Below are 21,527 nucleotides of genomic sequence, written 5' to 3'. Positions count from 1 at the left end.
ATATTTGCATGACATGACCTGATGGAGATCTTATCTGAGGCAGGGACTGAAACAAAATGTTACATTAGCTTATGCAAAGCACAAAAATATATAAATCACCCATTGTGATTTGAATGATAGAATGTAAAAATATCTTCTTAAAATAAACAGACATATTCTAAGAAAACTGAATAAAAAACACAATGAATAAAATGTGTGAATTGAATAAATAAATAAACTGCATACACATTCTTTGTGCTAGACATTACAAAGACTATAAGTAATAGAACCAACAGAAAGTTCCCATTTTACAGTAATTATATATTAACTCAGATGGAATTAATGAGTTCCCTTTCCTGGATTTGAGATGGGTGGGAATGATGATGTAATCGTCTTGCTTGAATAAGAGCCAATGAAAGAATCTATCTTTAGGACAGGGCATTAAAGGGACAGTTCACCCAAAAATAAACATTCTGTCATCATTTACTCACCCTTGAGTAAGGGTTAGGGTTCCAAAGCTCTATACATTTATTTATTCTTATGATTAGGAAATATTTCTTTATAAATTTCATTGTTCTGTTGAACACAAAGAAGATATTTTGAAGAATGTAGGAAAGCAACAGTTCTGGGGCACTTTTGACTACCATTGTATTTTTTCCTACTATGGTAGTCAGTGGTGGCCAAGAACTGTTTGGTTACAAGCATTCTTCCAAATATCTTTCTCTGTATTCATCAGAACAGAGACATTTAATTTGTAATTTAATTGAACAGATTTGGAACAATTTGAGGGTGAGTAAATGAAGACAGAATTTTCATTTTTGGGTGAACTATTCCTTTAAAAGAGTGATACCACACATTTTTGTAGAGAAATTAATACAGATCGTCATTTAAACAGCACAGATAAGACACTTTGTGTTTAGACTAGTGTACAAATTATTATTTCAAAAGGTTTGATGTTAGAAAAGAGGCAAGTGTGGCAATAGACAGGTTGAATGAAAATAGTGACCTGACCTTGTGACTCAGTAGTGGGAACAGCCATTCTAAGAAGATTTTCTATATCTCAGCAGCCCTAAGGCTGATTCATTTGAATGTACCACAAACAACCTTAAAGACAGAACATCACTCTAAAAAGTGTTGGGTTGTTTTCCTGTCCCATGATGGGTAAGTAGTGGACAGAACACACTGCTGGGTTAAATTATCCAATGTTGGGTCGTTTTAACCAATATCTTGTCAAGCATCGTGCACACCTTGTTTGTTTTACACTTGCTTACCTGTGTGGCAGCTCTCTCTGCTGGTGGAAGATGGTAATGCACGGTCCACCATCTTTCTTTATTAGCACATTTCAAAGTTCCTCTCGTCTCGTTGACCACAACCCGCACATTTCACATTTGCATTACAACACAGACATCGATTGAAATAAATGTTTTTCCTAGAAACACATTTTAAAACATGCGTTTTGAGATGTGTGGTGAAATTGCCAGGATAGCTATGCAAAAGAAGTGCATGTTGTTTTCAAGTAATACCAATAACTATAACAATGTTTCTAGTTAATATATTCATGTTACTAAATACCAATTGACTCGAATAACTTAAAAATGTATACTAGAATTGTAGTCCTTTGCAGCCTTCATCTGGTCATTATAGCGCTTGCATTTTGAGTGTAATGCATGTACTAGCCTGTGGTTGGCGCTTCTGGCCCTTTCCCTTTTCCAGCCCCTTCTACGCTCGCGCAAGGAATGTGCTTGCGTTGCGCAGGAAACCGCTAGTTTCTCAAGACTTATAAATGCGGTGTATGCACAGTTAAGCGTATTAAATGCACATTTTAAGAGAAAGTCACGATTTTTAGAGAAACTGTTTCATTATAGCTTGATATAACCCTTCCCAACAGCCACCAGGAATATTTTTGTGGAAAGTGGGTGTCGTTTATCCGAGGACTTGAGTTTTATGTTTCACTCAGCGACCGTTGACTTTTTGTCACACTGTTGTGCCAGCATTAAATCTACTTCATAAGACTTTTTTTCGCCGAGAAAAGGGGAGTACTCTTTGAAGATGTCCGTGGCGGGCTTAAAGAAGCAGTTTTACAAAGCCAGCCAGGTTTGCGAAATACTTTTTCCCTGTTGTTTTCTTCCATTGAACCGCAGTGCTGTGCCAGTTAGCTTAGCTAAAAGTTAGCCCGCTAACGCTGCGCCAAACTTCCCTCCGCTGGTCAGCACTTTAAAAGTGTTTCGTGTGCTTTCGCATGCTGTATGTAACAAGTTCTTGACCTGTTCGTGAATGTATTTTGAGATTGTGTAATGTCATGCACTTGAACAATATAAACTGCTTTCTTTTCGTTTTATTGTTGGATCCTGTCTTAATTCTGTTCTAGTGTTACAATGCGTGGGCTTTCATATGCATTATAAATAGCCAGTGTCACTTTAATGCTACGTTAACACCTTAGTAGAAGTAATAATGTGTTGCATTGTGCAGAAGTGCCTGTTTGCTTTAGCCAGATAATGAAATACAGCGCCCCCGTTTTAATATAGCGCTCCATTTGCCACGTTTACTGCAGTAAATGTTTTGGCACACTGAGCTTAAGGTTGAGATTGAATCAAGAATACACATAACAAAATGATTTCAGGAAAAAATATGCACGTATGTGCAAAATAGGCAGGGATGTACCGCTGCATCAAGTCTGCCCAAGATTACCGCAGTTTCCTTTTGACTTCACTTTAAATACCATCTGTAAGCCAAGTACATTTTCAGTGGGTTTTTGTGTTTGCTTTTCGTGTTTCCATGGTTGTAGGTCACACTTTAAGCTGACGAATGTAGGTGGAAACTGTTAGTTTGCTGTGCTGGTTTTCATTACAATATTCTGCATAGCCAGTTATGTGAACGTACAGTACACAATTTATTAGACCATTGTAACGTTTGTACCACAGATGCCCTATAATGCTAAAATATTGTTGTTATCGAATTTACTTTTCTTTACGAGAAAAGCAGTAAAGTAGTAACGCAGATTATTTTTTCTAAATGTTTTTTTGTCACACCATAGGACACATGTACGGTTTGTTTGTCAAGTACCCTCACAGTTACAGTGGTTTTCTTGCCGTCTTTAATACATGAAAGACTCTTTAGGCATGGGTGTTTCAGTTTTATATTTGTCAATAAATTACAATAGCATTTTTAGTTTTGAACAAGTTTTTGACAGATTCCTAAAATATTTGAGTTTTCCCTTTATTATGACAGCTGGTATACTAAAATTGCTAAGCACTGTACATGTACGTGTGAAATGGAGGAGAAACCTCCAAATAACTACTGATGTATTTGTAAGTTATCATAGCATTTGTTCATATTTATTTTGGATTAAACTACTACCAGTAAAGATTAAAACACATTTATCTGTTTATATTCTCGGGTTTGAAGCAGCCATGTGGAGGCATAAAAGTGTTTCACTTTGTAGGGAGTCAGAATCTGTCATCAGGAAACTCTTCCCCTAAATAGATTACATTTTAATTCTGGTGGATCAAAGCATTTAAATTTACATGTATTTATTTTGCATCTTGCAAATGCATACATTTTATTCGAAGCGACAGAATGAGAGTGCATTAAAGGTATACGTTATTGTGTGTTCTCTGGAAATCAAAGCCATGACCCTTTATGTTGCTAACACAATGCTTCCCAGTTGTTACAGAAACACCTACAACAGCCTTTCCATTCAGACGCTGAAGAACTTTTGTCAATAGCTGTCGTAGGTTGTTTATGGCATAATTAACTCGACGCAGTTAATGTGTTTTCGACAATTTGTTAGTTTTGTTGCCTGTGGTCTTTTTCCTGAGGGCACATCACAGATGTATAGGAAACAGTGCATCTCAATCTCTGCTGCACTCAGCAGGAAGGGACAGTTTCCTTTTCGGTGCGGACTCGGATCCCCTTTGGGGACATGAAAAAGTGAAGACTGAAAGTACAGTGGGGCAGAGAAAACGGGACAGCTGGTGGCGAGTGTTTGGGACTGAGAGGCGTTGTATGATTCATGCAGCACTGAGGGGGCTGGGGGTGCTCTGTTTGGCTCTTTTTATTGAACTGAAGTGTTGCAGAAAACATATTCCAGCGTTCCACAGTAATCAATACTTGACAGAGACAGGAGACCCTGCTAAAGACAAACTCTCACGCTACCAGTCACTCCCTCGATCCAGCTGAGAAGGGTTAAACTTTGTTGTTGTTACTTTGAATGTTCACATAAAGTTAACTGAATCTGTATTTGAAAATTGTAGTATTTGAAAATTGTAGCACTTGAATTTATTATTTTGAGTGCATTCTTATGCATGTTCAATGCTGCTTCATGAAGTGTTATTGACAAAAACTACAGTTTCTCCAGCTCTTACTCTCAGTGGCATAATGTCAGCCTTAAAGGAATAATACAGGGTTTTTAGGAGGATCTATTGGCGGAAATGCAATATAATATACAAAACTATTTCTTCAGAGGTGTATAAAGACCTTACGTAATGAACCATTATGTTTGTAATACCTTAGAATAAGCTGTTTATATCTACATACAGAGCAGCCCTACTTACATTGAATTCGCCGCCATGTTTTGTACAGCAGCCCTAAACGGACAAACAACTCTACAACGCCCGTTTCCTCTTCCTCCGTTGCGGTATAGTGGTGAAACGGATCGCGGGAAGATCCGTGATTCGTACGGATCGTGCTCTCCGGTGCGGAACGCATGTGACCCGCTGATTAACTGAAAGTTTATTCATCATTGAGTAAAAGAGTAAAACGCGCTCCCGCTCGCTCATCAGTTTAAGCTCCGAATCAAAGCAACCTCCTCGGGGGTGATTTTTAGACAATTTTTCTCTCCAACGTCTCTCTGCTGGAAAGTATCTGCATAGATATCTATGACTACATATCTGCTAAAAGCCTTAGTACCGCGGGTCTTAACGCGTCTCTGCTGGAAATTCTTTATAATATTAACACAGGTCCTAGCTCCTGTCTGACTTTTATCTTTCTTTTTAAACTTAAAATCCACAAACCTTTTATTTTATGTAATAAATATGACATCGCTCTTTCTACAGTCTTTCTAATGCCCGCAAAATCTCTTCCCTGCGTCAACATGAGAACGACATCTTTTTGTACTGTGGTGGCCACCGTCGTGTTTGGACTGAGCAATTCGTGGCAAATCTATAATGCAACGCTAGTGGCCGCTGTTAATCAAGAACTGCGCCTTTAAGGGGCAAGTGTGTCATTTCTGTCACTAACAGAACTGCAAAAATACAACTTAACAATACTGTTTCTAATTTGTTTCTGTTGCAGTTCAGAGTCATGAAATGTGCCCTTTATTAAACTCGCAGAGCATAACATTTACATGAGGAGCGTGATCTCGGTTGCAGTCTTTTCCTGCCAGGTCTGCTGGCAGCTGCATGTGTGTATTTGTGTCAGAACAGAACTTTGCCTTCATTATCAGCATTGTGTCACAGCCAAACCCCTGCATTATCTCTTACGCTGCTGATAAGGCCTCTTTTTTATGAAAAAAAATGTATATGTGTTGCTCATAGTGTGAGTTGAGCAGTTGCATTGTGGGAGTGTCTGATTGAGATCATTATTCTTGGGGGGAGCAAAGAGTCCTCTTGTCTCTCTGGAATTTTTGAACATATTTTCTGGAATATGCATGAGTTAAATTGACGTCATGCCTATAGCCCATTATTTTTGTGTCCGTGGCGCTTTTTTAAATACTTTCTGGTAGTGAATTCGCAGTATAATTCAGCCTAGACGCAAGTTCTTTCAGTACCTCTTTCTAACTCTTATAATTATCATCATAATTGTGAAATTGAAACTCTTTGATCGGTCTGATCAGGTTTTTTTCCTTCCACAAGGACTGAACTGAGATCAAATAGTGATCTAAGTGAAAAAGAAACCAATTCTCTTCTAGTGCAAGTTTTATTTACGTTTGGAGCTTGATCAGTGTAACTAAATTTTGAATCTGTTGTTTACATCATAACTGACACTTCATTAAAGCAGCAATCCGTAACTTTTGCTTTTATATCGCCATCTCTGTTTGAAACGTAAAATTACAGGTTACTTTACGTACTTATCTGTATGTGTGTTGAAGTCAAATAATATCAAACTGACATTTTCCACAAAAATGAACCTGATAGCTGAAGTTATAAATTATTATTATAAGGTTGCCATTGCAAATTGTTCTTGCACATTAATTGTACGACGGCATACTTTGTGGGATTTTTGTGAATTAAAATGGACAAACCATAAGCACTCATTCCCAGCAAATTAAAAAGGAATGTCTCTTCAACATCAAATATGTATTATAGTTTAATTCATTTGCCCTTTTGTGAATAATATGGACTGTTATGGATGTGACCATTCTGAGAGCTGCACTTACATGGCTATGAACAATTATGCTTTCAGAGTAATACAAATGCTTTAAAAACTTAGGTGAGACCTTAAATGGGCACTTGTAGGGCTGCACGATTAATCGTGATGATTTATGCTTCCCACAATTAATTGCGCATAACCGTTGTGATGGTAATGTTTTAATAATACATAATATTAATATATAATATTAATATTATATGATATGATATTAATAAGCAAGCACAAAACTCCTGATAAGGTCGGAAAATCATCGCAAAGCTTGTATCTTTTAAACTGCCACTTTACAGGAAATACAAAACACAACATTTTTTCACTGCATTTCTACTATTTTAATACTTTTTTGCAAAACCCACAGACAAACATAAAGGGTGACCAATGATTTATAAACAAAAGAAGAAGAAATCAAAAATGGAGTCACAGAATGATAATTTTTGTGGTGGATTGCCTAGTTGATTGATTGCGTGCTTTAAAGCTCATCGCTCTGAAAAGCGAGGTGTGCTATGATTGGCCAGTTAACCAGTGCGTAGTGATTGGTTGAATACTGCAAGCGTGTGATGGAAATGTAACGCCTCTTACTCCATATTTGGAACATCAGGTTCTTCTTCAATTGTACTGACAGGTACGCCCACCTTACTTGCGTATACAATTGGGCGGTCTTAGTCAAATCATACCATGAACTGACGTAGATTTGTGGGGTTGTGGTTACACGAGGCGTTTCAGGCAGGTCTGGGTGAGCATTCGCTTTTAGATAGAATGCATCTTTTGTTCAGACACTTTACTTTTTGCAATTTTATGTGTCTAATACATGCATGAGCAACTTATAACACACCAAAGACACAGAAAAACACGTATTCACGCCATATGACTCCTTTAAAATACGGTGTTGAAGAAGTTCAATGGCAGCAGATTATAACATATTCATTGGCTGTAAAGTATAGGCCTAATACACATGCTAAAGTGAAATTAAAAACAAAAGTTCTGAACTGACAAAATAATCGTGTTTCAAGTCGACATTTAAGCTAACGGTATGGTGAAAACCTTTGGTAAAAAACTTATTTTTTCATGGTAAAGTTGACGTTTGCATGGAATTGCCCATTTTAACTGGGTAATGTGACAACTAAACTGGCAACTTTGGGTAATGTGACGATGTGGTCTGTGTTAAGTTATTCGCTGTTATATTTTACAAAACTGTCCTCACCTTGATTTAAATGTTAAATTAGTGGGAACTTGAATACGTCAGTCCGGGAACTTCACTATCTATGGCCTTCATCTAAGCAGTATCATGTTTCCCACCTAGTTTATTGTGTTGACTCTATCCAGTATCTTTCCCCACACCAACATATTGGAGATGTTTGGACACGGCGCCACAAAACTCCAGTTAATTATTAATCTGTTTCCTTTTGTGCCCTGATCTGCTAAACGAACTGAATTGCGCAAATGTGCAAACATGCTCGAGGATGTCAAAGAGTGGGGAGGTCATTGCAACAGACACCTCCATGCCAAAAACACACGTTGGGATGTAATGGAGGGTTCTTGTTTCCAATCTTTTGTCTTGAAATAGTAATGATTGAGTAGGAATTGACCACCTAGAGCCTGCTCCTATTGCCAGTATATCAAATTGATGTCTATTGCTTTTGTGTATCTGTTTCATAATACATAAGTGCTATAGCAGATGTTGCAATAGGCAGAGTTTAGGAAACTATTTGTTTGAGTTCTCTACTTAAAGACCAAAGTTAAATGTGGAATATATATCACAAAATAGCCGTTTAAGAAGTCCTACGAAAGTGAAACATGGTATTTTGTATTGAACATTTCTGACAGCCAAAAAACCCCCCATAAAGATGGATTTCTCAACATTTCAAGTTGCCACTATAAAATGACATGTGTTTGAGATTATTGTGTGATGTAATCTGAAAAACATCCAGCGATGAGATTCAAAAACAAGAAAACTAACAACATATGTTAGTGTAGACCTAATGTTGTATGCTGTTTAACGGTTGTACCATCACTGTCATTGGTGCTCTGTTAGCTCGTGAGTCATGACATAAACACATGTGTTTCTCATAGGAATAACAGCTGTGCTGTCTGAAACAGGTTCAGACAGCACTGTATAGTTCAATTGTTCAGTAGTTTTGATGTTGTTAAAAAAGCTATTAATGTTTGCTATACTGTATAATACACACAATCATGTGCTACAATTCAATTTAAACATTGGACCTATTTACCCTTAACTGTCATCCCCCTTTTTTGAGGGTGGGGCTTTGATAGTGATTTCAACTTTTAAATTAGGGTAACTCTAGAATGCTTTGGTCTAGAGACCTAATCTTGGTCCTGTTTTAAAGCAGAGATTCTATACTTTATTGTAAAAGTGTGAAATAAAAAAAGAGTAATAGCAGTTTAATTGTACATTAATAATAATGAAAACATCTACAAACATTGTTTTATATAACTAAAAAATCTCATAAAAACTGTTTTCATCAAAAAACTGCCAGAAAATTAAAGACATACTTGTAAACAAGTTTTATTTCAAATTTCAAACTGATATCACAAAAAATGTGGTTTCTGTGACACCACTAGGTGTCATAAAGGCTCCAATGGTTTACTGCATGCAAATTACAAATTAATAAATTTAATCAATATATACAGGGCTCTAGACTAACTTTTTGCACTGGTTGCACTGGTGCGCCTAACTTTTTTTCTTAGGTGCACCAGCACAAAAGTTAGGTGCACCCAAATTTTACCGCATCACATTTAACACCGCAGTTTTACCAGTTCACTTTTTTTTAAATCGCTGTCCATATAGGCAAAATTGACTTGTAAATGATTAACTAACAATCTGGTCAACATAAAGTTCTTTATTTGAAGCACAATTCTATAAGAAAGGTAACTTACTGAAAAAGTGTTGGTGCTTAAAGTGCTTCACTGAACTGAAACTTAAAACATCTCAAGATAAATGGACCGGGGCTTGACATAACCTGGGAGGTTGATGGCTCCGTGTCAGAGCATTGCTTATGATTTTCGGACGGATCAGGCCTTAACTTAACATTATTCATGAAAAAGTTGTCAATCGTTCTTTTCATCTTCTCTCATCATCCGCGGCTACATCCACTCTGTTTAACTGACGGGCCTATAGGCTCCTCCCCTCTCTGTCTGACTGCAGCTCACGCATTTTCAAACATACACACCAGAGGTTGCGCTAGACTTTTTTATTGTCCGTCATTTTGACTGACAGGCTCGTAAAAAATCCGTCATAATCTATTATTACCCGTCACTATGGTGCAAGGTGGCTTTACGTGGTAATTAGTATGTTCGTGACGTCATCACGCTGTACTTGCTGAGTCTATAAAAATACTGTACAAAACCGTTTGAATAAAACGAAAGTAAGGAAAATGGTGCGGGCACACTTAAAGAATGAGAGCTCTGCCATTATCACTACACAAGGAGCAAACATTACGGACAACAACTAATAAGCAGTGAAGCAAGTTTTACGTTGTTTATCATGTGCATAGTGTCTGGACTTTTGATCATCCCTTGTATGTTTTGCGATCGCGGTCCGGCTCGCATGAGCAGCTGACCGGGGATAACTCCCGGTGCTGCAGACGGGGAGCTCTGTCATCTCACGAAAACATTGTATGAAAAAACTTTGCATGCCGTAGTTTACACAGGACTGGCGGGAAATGTGCATTGATACTCCTTCATTCTTCATGTTATGTGGTTTACTTTGATAGATGTCCCTGCGCGACATCCGACGGGTTTTCCCAGATCGCATCACATATGTCTAGTCAGTAACAATGACAGGTGAAAACACGCACGTCCCTTCGCGAGCATATCACGCTCTAATGAAGGGAAACGGGGAGTTACAAATTGCGCTCATTGTAATCCGTCAAAATGACGGACGGACGGGCGGCCTTCAGATTTTTCCGTCACTGGTAAAAAAAATCTGTCAATGACAGAGAATTTTCGGTTAACGCGACCTCTCGTACACACACGTACAGGAATATCTGGACCACGGCCAATCAGAGTGGGGGTCCGCCCATCACTATCTCTGATTGGTTTAGACCACGATATGGGCCTAATGTGTGTCTGTTGGTGAATCACAGGGAGACTTTTAGAGTCGCAGAGACTTTTTTTCTCCCTCGAACGGCTGGTCGCACCGGTGCGACCTCATATTTTTTTTAGTCGCACCATTGAGAAATACGGTCGCATGTGCGACCAAATTGGTCGCACTCTAGAGCCCTGATATATAAGAAGGACATTCTTGGAGCTTACCAGTGATATAGAAGATTTTGAGATTTATTTTGAGATTTACAATAAAATATGATTATGAATATGTGATATTTATAATGGTACCTAATGGGCCCACATGAAGCTCAGTTATATTTGAGAAAATTACTTTTACTAAGTGATTTCTATTGCAAAACCGTTCTGAAATATAAAAACTACATTCTTAGAGCTATCCAATGATATAGTATAGTTTGTCAGGATTAAAATGGAATTATATTGCATAACTTCAGTGTTCCACTGGAACGGTGACATTTAGCAGCATTTAATAATTTTTATGCTCTTGTCATAAATGAATAAATTACTACTCCTACATAATTTCTTTTTGTAAAACACTGGTCAAATAAGAGTCTTAGACCTTTCCAATGATATATAGCTTGTTACGATTGGAATACAGAATTAGTTGTGAAATATTAAAGTAAACGTAGGTGTTCCAATATTGGAACAGTGATGGTTAAGGTCTTCAACAATGGAGGGAAGAGTGATCCCTACTGAGAGGTAGAGAAGTGAGAGAGTGGTGGTAGAAAGTGATGATAGTAGCCTAAAGACATGTGTACAGTGCGAAAAGCGATCGATTTATAAATTCAAATTTTCAGAGCTCGGAAGAAATCGCAAAATGTAGAGGAAAACATACAGTACGTGTGTGGGAAAGTGTAAATTGACAGATGGATGTCAACCTGGCCTGTGCGTTTCTTGTATGAGAAGTTTAATATCACACCTTCTAGGACTTTATACTTTCTGACACCACAAACCTTTTTTCTTGTGTAATGTTATTAGCGTTTTCACTGCCTGACATTCTGGAGCATTACACAATCAGTGTCAGAATCAAGTGAGCTGAATCCGATTCTATTTTAAGGTTATGAGTGTCAGGTTTTATTTCTTCTGTTAGACTAAATGCAGTGTACAATCTTTTATTTTATTGGTTGCACTTTACGGAAAGATGTAGTTTAGCTAGACTTATGCCCAATCCCATTTCTACCCCTTACCCCTACACTTTGTCTCGATTCTCTTTTGGTTGGAGGGGTAGGGGCCATATAGCCCTTCAAACGAAGATATTTCGGGACCTCACTTCAAGCGAAGGGGTATGAAATTTTCCAACATGGCTACTCATGCGAGTATAATGTAAGCCTTTATTTTGGCTTTAATAAGGATTTAAACAACAAATAATCATCTTGTTTATGTTGTTTAATTTAATGTTGTGTTCAGTTTCTTGTCTTAAATACTTGAAACGTTTATAAGAAGTCGCTAAATTTTGCTAACGTAACGCATTACTGATTGCACGATAGAACAGCAACATATACAACTGCAAAAAAGTAATTGTAGCTAGGGCCGTTTCCGGAATGCAATCACGAACAGGGGAAAGCAGAACGCTGTTCGTGATCGCCCTCCGATTTCCCACCTGACAGAGGGATACATCCACGGAATGCTATCGCAAACACTGGGTTAATCAAAACGCGCTCCGCCTTGGTCTTCCCCGGCCCACTTGCGACCACACTCCGTTAGATGGCGAACGGAGGGGTGTGTGCTGCTTTTGACGAAAAAGTTCAGGGTCACTTTATAGGCTGTAATCCACGAAACTGATATGACTACCGCTGACAGCAGCATCTTGGTAGTTTGTGAAAAACATTGCCGCATCTCCGTAGGATCAATGATGTATTATAATGATGACAGTGTAGTAGTGGTGTCCCATTTCGTAAGGGAATGTTTTAGCCCTTCTCCTTGCGACTCTGTTTCAAGGGGCGAGGGGTAGGTGAAGGGGTATAACATAGAATTGGGATTGGGCCTTAGGTCACCTGTTAACCCTAAACCCAAATTTCATTTTTAACTGTCTTCACATTGTTTTTGTCTTGTTAGTTTTATACCGGTTAAAGAGACTACAGTGTTGAGCTGTATGGCTCACTGTAGGTTGGTTAAAAATGACTTCTCTCTGTTGTGTCAGATGGTGAGTGAGAAGGTTGGTGGTGCGGAGGGAACAAAACTGGACGAGGAGTTCAAGGACCTGGAGAGAGTGAGTAGAAAGTGTGTTGGAGGTAGTTGGAGGAAAGCGCTCTCTGAAGACATCCGTTTAAGGCCTGGTTTCACAGAAAAAGCTTATCTTAAGTCAGGATTGTACCTTAGTTAAATTAGTATATTTAAGTAGCTTTTTAAAAAATGACATAGTAAAAACATCACTGGTGTGCATCTTGAGACAAAACAATGGCAATGACATGTTTTAAGATATGTCAGGGCAGGTTTCAGTTAATTTTCAGTTAAGACAGGTCACATATTCCATTTAGTCTGAGACTAGCCTTAAGCCTAGTCTGTGAAACCGGGCCAATATGTCATGGATGAAAACTTCCCACAGAATCGGGATAAAAATCGGGATAATTGCAAAAAAGCCTGTGTTGCAGTCAGGTTTTTCTTAATGTTAGAGTAGTTAAGGGTATTTACATCTTACTCGTCATAACTGATGTAAGGTCATGCATGTTAACTCTTAATTCAGTAACATTTTATAAGAAGTTTATTTATAACCAACTAATTAAGCTTACATCATTGAAAACAGAAATGAATGGCATCTAGAAGATTTTTCAGATTCTCTGATATATTGTGAGGTATACTTCTGCGGAAAAAGTTAAGAGACCATTTCAAAGATCATTTTCAGTTTTTATGAATTTACTATTTATAGGTTTGTGTTTAGGTAAAATTATTCATTTTGTTTTATTCTGCGAACTACTAACAATATTTCTCCCAAATTTCAAATAAAAATATTGTTTCTAGTTGCATTACTTTGCAGGAAATGAAAACCGGAGAAACTACAAACAACAGTCAGAATAACAGAAAAGATGCTCTGTATTTTTTCAGACCTCAAATCCTGCAAAGAAAACAAAATCATATTCACTTAGCAATACAACGGTTATATTTGTACATGTATTTAGGAAAGGTTAAAAAATGTGATAACCTTTCATGTGTCTTGTCGTGGTAGTCTTTCACAATGCTGTTGGATGACTTTGTCACTCCTGCGGTTTGATTTTGTTGAAATTCAACAAACACAAATGCAGATTAAATGAAAAATTGGAATGGTCTCTTAATTTTTCCATGGGTAAAAATGAAGATTGTGGAATTTTAGTAGGGAACCAACAAATAAATATTACGTGTATAAATAAATGTTCTGATGTTGTGTCTGGCCTGTAGTGATGTATGTGTGTGTGTTCTGTGTGGTGACCTCCCCTCCGTGTTTTTGTAGAAAGTAGATGTGACAAATAAAGCTGTGATGGAAGTTATCTCTAAAACATCAGAGTACCTGCAGCCCAATCCAGGTAAAAACTTAAAAAAGTAATGCACCAGGTTATTACACACTCTCTGAAATATATTTATATATTCCAGAATGTATCCTAGCTATATCATGACATTTCACCAAAAGCCCCCATTGCTGTATATCACACCATATCCAAATAATTGACACCCCCTTAGGAAGTTTTATTACTGGCAAAATCAGTGTTCTGTTTGATCTGTTCTGTCTCTTTGTTTACCTTCTTCTTTGTTTCTCGCAGCATCTCGTGCAAAGCTGTCTATGTTGAACACTATGTCTAAAATCAGAGGGCAGGTGAAGAGTCCCGGTTATCCACAGGCAGAGGGGCTGATGGGAGAATGCATGGCAAAGTACGGCAGAGATCTCGGAGAGGACACGAACTTTGGTGGGTTTTGCTTGAAATTCACCTGTCATATAAAAAACAACCATACAGACACGGTGCATATGCAAAACTGAGAATGTATCATTTGTGTGCAGGTGGTGCTCTGTTCGATGTCGGTGAAAGTATGAAGAGGTTAGCAGAAGTGAAGGATTCTTTAGACATTGATGTCAAACAAAACTTTATAGACCCTTTACAAGGCCTGTGTGACAAGGACCTGAGAGAGATACAGGTGTGCTTTCTTACATACACAGAGATTCTAGAATACTTGCGTAGTTGAAAGAGTGCATGTATCGACTAAATATGTCTCCAAGTAAAGAACAGGAGGGCTAACATAAGTATTGTCATGATGTATTTATTAAAGCAGTTGTTACACGTAGAATTTCTTATTGTTTTTGCTTTGTCTGAGTGTGCTTGATTGTAATGGTGTTTTTTATCCTGCTTTGTCAGCACCATCTGAAAAAGCTTGAAGGACGCAGGCTGGATTTTGACTATAAGAAGAAGCGTCAGGGGAAGATTCCAGATGAGGAGATCAGGCAAGCCCTGGAAAAGTTTCACGAATCTAAGGAGGTGGCCGAGATCAGCATGTACAACCTTCTAGAAACCGATGTAAGAATTCAGCGTCTGACAGCTTGATACTTAATTCTATGTATTTTAAAGCCTGAATGCAGGGGGTTGCTCTAATCCTATTAGCAGCACTGTATAATTTAGGGTTTGTAATGTAATGTACTATCGTGTGTACTACTACATAATTACATTTATTAGCTCTTGAAAAAAACCTGGCAATGACTGTCGCTATTAGTGGTATTAAAGCTGAACCTGTTTTCTTGTGCATCAGACCATCAATGGGTCAGGGCAGTAATCCAATAAATCTGCACTGCAGTTAAATAAATAAATCCACCGGTCACTGACTGAAGCAGTGCTGTTTTTGTCAGCGCCTGAGCTCCATCTGTTGGTTTAAAATGGGAATAGCATTTATCAGACACTTATCCAAAGGGACAAGAGCGATGAAGATGTTTATATGCCACTGCATCTGGCCTACAATGACAAAGGCTGTGAAAAAACGAAGCAAGAGTAATACATACAGTGTTTTGATTCATAGTGAAAGTTTTGTGTAAACAGTAGCAGAGCTCAGGGGCTATATTCAGCGGTCTAGAAAGACTCATGGATTACATTTAGTCATTTAGCAGATGCTAGCAGTGCAGTCTCAGTGGAGTGGTTTGTTTTGAAGGGACGAGACAAACCACTTTTTTGTTATTTATCATATAGACTGGCTGTTTATGAAAGGTATTGTAGTTGGCAAGTGTTACCATAAGCCAGTGGTTCTCAACTTTTTCGTTGTAAGGCTTTTTCGTTCCTTTGTGTTAAGTGCATCGCTTTGCGGCCCCCCATATAAAGACGTATAATCTTAAACTTAGAATTTTAATTAAACCAAAAACATTCAGTTATACAATGCTGGAACATCAATTCTTTTGGTTGATGGTGTCATTTTTCTGATGTTTGATTGCATAAAATCTATGATAAATTTCTATATTTCATAAAATGCCACAAAATCTGTGGCCCCCCTGGATCCATCTTGGGGCCCCCCAGGGGGCCACGGCCCCCAGTTTGAGAACCACTGCCATAAGCATTCTATGTGCCTGTGTAGGCTATACTTAAGTGAGAAATATAAATGTCCTCGCACATAGTCAAACTAGTATAAAAAAATCAAATGTTAAGTGTTGTATGGTTAGCAATATTCTGTCAGGGTTGAATAAATACCGGTATCTTAGCTATATTAGTGAGAATCTCTATTCTAGTTATGTGCGTAATTGTATGTGAAAAACCACTCTGAGTGTGTGTGTATAAAGTGTGATGAACATTATCAGTGTCTATTAGGGCTGGGTATCGATTCTGATGTTCCGATTCGATTCCGATTCACAAGCTCTGGTTTCGATTCAATTCGATTCTCGATTCGAGTCAATGATTATAGATTTAATATAAATCCTGTAGATATTTCTAAAAAAGATCAGTGAACATCAGATGACGATGGTGAATTAAAAAAAGAAACAAAGAGCCACAAACATGTATATTAAACTTTATTTTTGGGTACACTTGGGTATATTGAAACATAACAGTCACAAAGCGGGTTTCCATCACTCTGGTTTTATTCGCATTTAGAAGTTTCGCATCAGAAACGAGTGATGGAAACGCCAAATTTCTAATTAAAAACCATTAATTTGCAAGCTTGAGGTGGTTTTCATTTTTGCGAAAAAGGGTTAATGCGAATAATAAGAGATAGAAACGCATTTGCCAAATAAATTCCTCCAAAAAGGCACGTAACTGCACTATGAGACGGCGTAACCTGACTAACCAGAGAACTGATCTTGTGACACAGGATCAGAAATGTTGTGATGGTCATTCTTAAACGCCTGAGCAAAGTCGTCAAGTATTTCTGTAATTCCCTCTTAGAACTGTCACGACTGTGTTTCCCAAACAGCAGGCATCCACCAAAGCGCCGCTTGTATTGTGTTTCGTAATCCTCAAAAAGTATTATTATGTATGAAAATTATTATATTCAGTGGCGTCTCTTACTTTTCTTACTGATATTTAGTGGCAGTTTATTAAGTGACGGTTGACTGGTTGGGTGGAAACGGTGCTTATTCGCAAATGTTTTATGCGATATTCCAATTTTGCGCATAAGCTAAATTCGCAATTTTGCATGGAAACCCGGCTACAATAAATACTCAATAAAATTCACGTTAATGAATGTACAGTGCTTGTGGAAATATGATTCGCGGCTTTTGAGAATCGATATCGAACGGACCGCATTTAAAAAAAACGATGAATCGATTTTTTTTGCCCAGCCCTAGTGTCTATATCTGTTTTCTTTGTGTGTGTTTCTGGTTGTGCAGATTGAGCAGGTGAGTCAGCTGTCGTCGCTTGTTGAGTCACAGCTGCAGTACCACAAACAAGCTGTTCAGATCCTGGAGGAACTCTCGGACAAACTCGGAGACAGGTGTGTGTACGTGTGTGACAGCATGTGTTCTTACGAAACGTTAACTAGCAGTTTGAAGAATGGAGTGACCTGAATGACTGCTTTAACCAAACAGGATGAAAGATGCTCAGTCTCGTCCTCGTAAAGAATACATCCCCAAGCCCAAACCTGTTATTGAATTTGGAGAAACCAACGAACAGTCGAACGGTGGTTTCACCCAGACATCTGCCCCACCTGCACGTAATGCAGGTAAGACCAGACCACGTTTCCATACATACACTTTACAAAACATTCCAACTGTTGCCGTTCTGTTGTGAAAAATGGAGCTGCTTCAGGATCAGTAAAGATCGTCAACATCTCTGTTACACTGAGAAAACCACACTAGAGAGAGAAAGACACATTGTGCTTTGTGAGCCCGCGGCCTGGTGGCAGGGTGTGATGAGACCGCCTGTCCACGTGTTTGTGTGTTTGCGATTGTGTGCGTGTGTGTGTCGGGCAGGCCAGATGGGCAGCTGTCAGCTGCTCACTTCGTCATCCAGTGACCCTGTTTTGTGTTCTTTTCCCATTACATCATTAGCCCCAAACCACCAGTTTGGCAGAATGACATCGAGGAAACCCAGATTGCGTGAGTCTGAGGCCGTATGCATCTGTATGTGTGTTTGCGTATGTTTGTATGTGTGTTTGCGTGCATCGTGGGTGGGAAGAAGATGAGGAAACAGGATGTGATTTATTGATAAATGTGCATTAAAATAAAGTTGCCACAGTTGGTTATATTTGAACTGTAACTATATTTGAATCTGCTGTGGGTTGCACAAACTAGAGACTGCAGTCTCATCATTTAGTACACTTCATATAGTGTTAAACATGAGATTTATGAAGGGAAATGTTTGTCTAAAACGCTTACAGTTCTCTCTATTAGAAAATGTAAATTGCGTAAAGCAAACGGGTTACAGTGAACTGTGGGGAGGGTGCTTGATGTGAAGGGTCTGCCTGTGTTCGTGTGTGTGCGTTTGTTTATAAATGTGCACACTTGCGTTGGTGTGACAGTGCAGCTCCTGCTAACCGAGTGAACACCCGCTACAAACTGAAACTTGGGGTCTTCTGACCTTAGACCCAGGCTTTGACCCCTGACCCCTCACTAACACATCTTAATCCAGATGGTTGCAGTGGGATTAAAACTGTTTAACACTAACTCGCATAATTGTTTTTTTTTTAAAGCAGCCGCTCATTGAGGGTGTGACTTTGGATTAACAGACTGACCTATGTTTTGTTTTCAGGAAACTGTAATAACGTCCATTTTTTGTGTCCTTTTCTTGGTGTACCACAAAGAAAAGTATGACGGTGTTAATAAACAAACAACCTGAAAATAATGGAAAACAAGTTTTCACTGTATACTTTAGGAATTGAAAGCATCTCTAAATAATTGACAATGTTCACATCATGGGGAAAAAAAATTGTGCAGAATGTCAGATTTGAATTTGTCACGTAAGTATAAAGTATGAGGCTTGAATTACTCGAGTAATTGTCAATTTTGATTAAAGGTGCAGTGTGTAATTTTTTGGAAGATGTATGTATTGACAGAAATTCAATATAATAAACAGAACTATGTTTTCAGAAGTGTATACAGACCTTACATAATGAAGCGTTGTATGTTTATTATCTTAGAATGATCTAATTCTATCGACATAGAATTTGCCATGATGTTTCTACAGTAGCCCTAAACGGACAAACTGCATTTCGTAAATACTTTATCTCCTTTGACAAAGAAGCAAAAACACGATGACATCTTCGTTCTGTGTCGGCCACCGTAGTGCTTCGAAAGTGAGGGGTGGAATGAGCCGTTGGTTGCAATTTGCATACACTGAACCTTTAAATTGTTTTATGTGTACTCTTTGGTCATCTGTAATGCATTAATCACTGCCTTTACCTGTTATTGTGCCAATATTCCTCATTCCCCAAATACATTCCATTCTCATGAATCCCTCTCCATCTCTCCCCTCAGCAACGGAGCAGCCTTGCTGTAAAGCACTTTACGAGTTCGAGCCGGAGAACGAGGGGGAGCTGGGCTTCCACGAGGGCGACATCATCACTTTGACCAATCAGATCGATGAAAATTGGTATGAGGGCATGCTGCGCGGCCAATCCGGATTCTTCCCTCTTAACTACGTGGAGGTCATCGTCCCTCTGCCACACTAGGAGGTCTCACGCGAAGGAAAGAGGAAGTAAGGGGGAGAGCGAGAGAGAGGGATGAAAAATGAAAGGAAGTAAGCTGGAGGAACGTGAGGTAGGGAGAAAGGTGTCAGTTGAAGTCATCTTGGTCTTCATCCTCGCCTGTTTTCACATTGTTGCCTTTGATCCAAATGTACCTGTACTTGGGCACTTTTACACATCGGTTTATTTTATAAGGGTGGATTTTGGAAATTGACAACTTTTCACATTCCGGGACTGAGATGCATTAAGAGACTGACCGACCGACAGCGTAACTTTGTCCTTGAGCTAAAATGTCAGACATTAACTGGCTTCATTTGTCTAATGTTTTTCATAATGTCTCTTACCGTTTTGTACGACACTCGCTGAAAAGAGATGAATTCGGATTAAGATGTCCCTGTGGTGAATTTCTGACGTTTTTAAAGAGTAGAAAGAAAATTCTTAGTCTACTCAATACAAGTCCTCTGTAACAGAATTGTGAATGGTTGTATTATGACTCGACCGGTCCCTTTACTGCCCCCTGCTGGTCAGGCTGTGACGCGGACCTGCCTCAGAAAGGAGTAATCTTCATCTGTGACATCAATACTGTGGGGCCTTGTGTGCAATGTCCCAATGTGCAGCAATCCTGAGCCACAGTCCCGTAGAGAGGATCTAGTGCTTTTATACGCTCCATTATTGTTATGTTTTTCTACAGTTTGTCCTCATCTAATATTTTCATGTGTATTTTTTACAAGGAATGAATTGTAAAAAAACAAATTACATGCTGAACTGCACCTTGGTCCTTGTGTTGTAAAGGTGAACTAAACGCTTATAAGGGATGCGTTTTCTAAAACAGCTGTCTAACGTTTAAAACACTCATTTTTATATTCCATTAGGAAGACAGATACACCGTTAAAACACTACATGTTTGTTTTCAGAGGGAGATATAGCCAAATTGTTAACTCTATGGAATGTAATAAGGGTTTGAAATGTCTTCTTCCAGCTTCCGGAATCTCTTTCTCTGTCCCTTCCTCTGATATCAGTTTACTTTCCATCTGATGCTGCTGGCAGTGTCCTACAATTTCAGGTGTATATATAGGCGTGTTGAGGGAGGAAATTTGCACCTGTTCAGATGAGAAAAACCGTTCTTCAGTGTTCAGAAAATCAAGAGATGATGCCACGTCTCTTGGCAAACACTCTTTTGCTCCCCCCCCATCACATACGATGTTTAGGGCTTTAGAAATGTTTGGGGTCAGTTTGGATCTAGTTAAATGAAGATCAAGTGTCTGGTGATAATATGGTATGAATTCTTTCAAATACGGCACACAACATCTTTTGGCGGTTGTTTCCCTTCACCCCCCCCCCCCCATTCAAAGTCCTGTCTGCACCAAACGGCTCTCAGTTTGCCTCCCAGTGTGTGTTTACATGTTTTGTGCACAGTTCTTTTTGCTTGTCAGCAGCACACATGTGCTGGAGCGGACAGGCCTCCTCAATGTGATGAAAATGTGAACGAAACAGAAGGCGATTACCGTTTCAGTGCCTTTTTGATGGCATGAATGGATCTAGAACACCAAACAAAAGTCAGTTTGATTTACACGATAATATGTCGTTTCTGTCTGTCTGTTTGTGTACGAAGGGCTTGTCGGTTTCAGTATTTGGCATGAGCTGTAACCAGATGTACAAGCATGTGTACAGATGTGCCTTTGCAACATACACGTTTAAAAAAATGAAAGCAAATGGGTTATTTCTGTCTAATCCAGCCAGAATAATTTTATGAAAACAGATCATTCAGGTTTGACTCCTTTAGTATTATATTATTTTTTATATGTATACAAAACTATTCAACCTTTTTTATTAATAATTTTTGCATGTTAGCTTGATAGCGTAGCAGGCTGATTTATGTTGTAGTTTTAAAGTCTCCTCTTGTATGTCTTGAAGATTTAACTGCATTATGTTGTTGTTCTTAAATACCCCAAACCTTAAACATTTGTATCTTATTGTGTCCTGTTGTCTTTAAGTAAATAAATGTAAGAAAGTAAGAGAATGAACTTTGTTTTTCTTCATAG

The 21,527-nt window shown here is 38.6% G+C and overlaps 1 protein-coding gene across 2 annotated transcripts; it reads left to right on the top strand.

Moving 5' to 3' along the window:
* The first annotated feature begins 1,707 nt into the window (after positions 1-1,707).
* sh3gl1b (SH3-domain GRB2-like 1b) lies at positions 1,708-21,476 on the top strand. Of its 2 annotated transcripts, XM_057356887.1 has the most exons (10): positions 1,708-2,073; positions 12,569-12,637; positions 13,853-13,925; positions 14,160-14,303; positions 14,396-14,529; positions 14,748-14,906; positions 17,192-17,295; positions 17,390-17,523; positions 17,852-17,899; positions 19,277-21,476. In XM_057356887.1, exons 1-10 carry the CDS (start codon positions 2,029-2,031, stop codon positions 19,468-19,470), a joined length of 1,104 nt encoding a protein of 367 aa, XP_057212870.1. In that variant the 5' UTR covers positions 1,708-2,028; the 3' UTR covers positions 19,471-21,476. The 2 variants fall into 2 exon arrangements, with proteins under 2 accessions (XP_057212870.1, XP_057212871.1); XM_057356888.1 differs by lacking the exon at positions 17,852-17,899 and having other exon boundaries at positions 19,277-21,473.
* The last annotated feature ends 51 nt before the right edge of the window (positions 21,477-21,527 follow it).

This window comes from Triplophysa rosa, linkage group LG17 (genome assembly GCF_024868665.1).
Source record: "Triplophysa rosa linkage group LG17, Trosa_1v2, whole genome shotgun sequence".
Classification (NCBI taxonomy): Eukaryota; Metazoa; Chordata; class Actinopteri; order Cypriniformes; family Nemacheilidae; genus Triplophysa; species Triplophysa rosa.
Note: the sequence above shows the minus strand (reverse complement) of the source record. Positions and strands in the feature narration are given on the sequence as shown.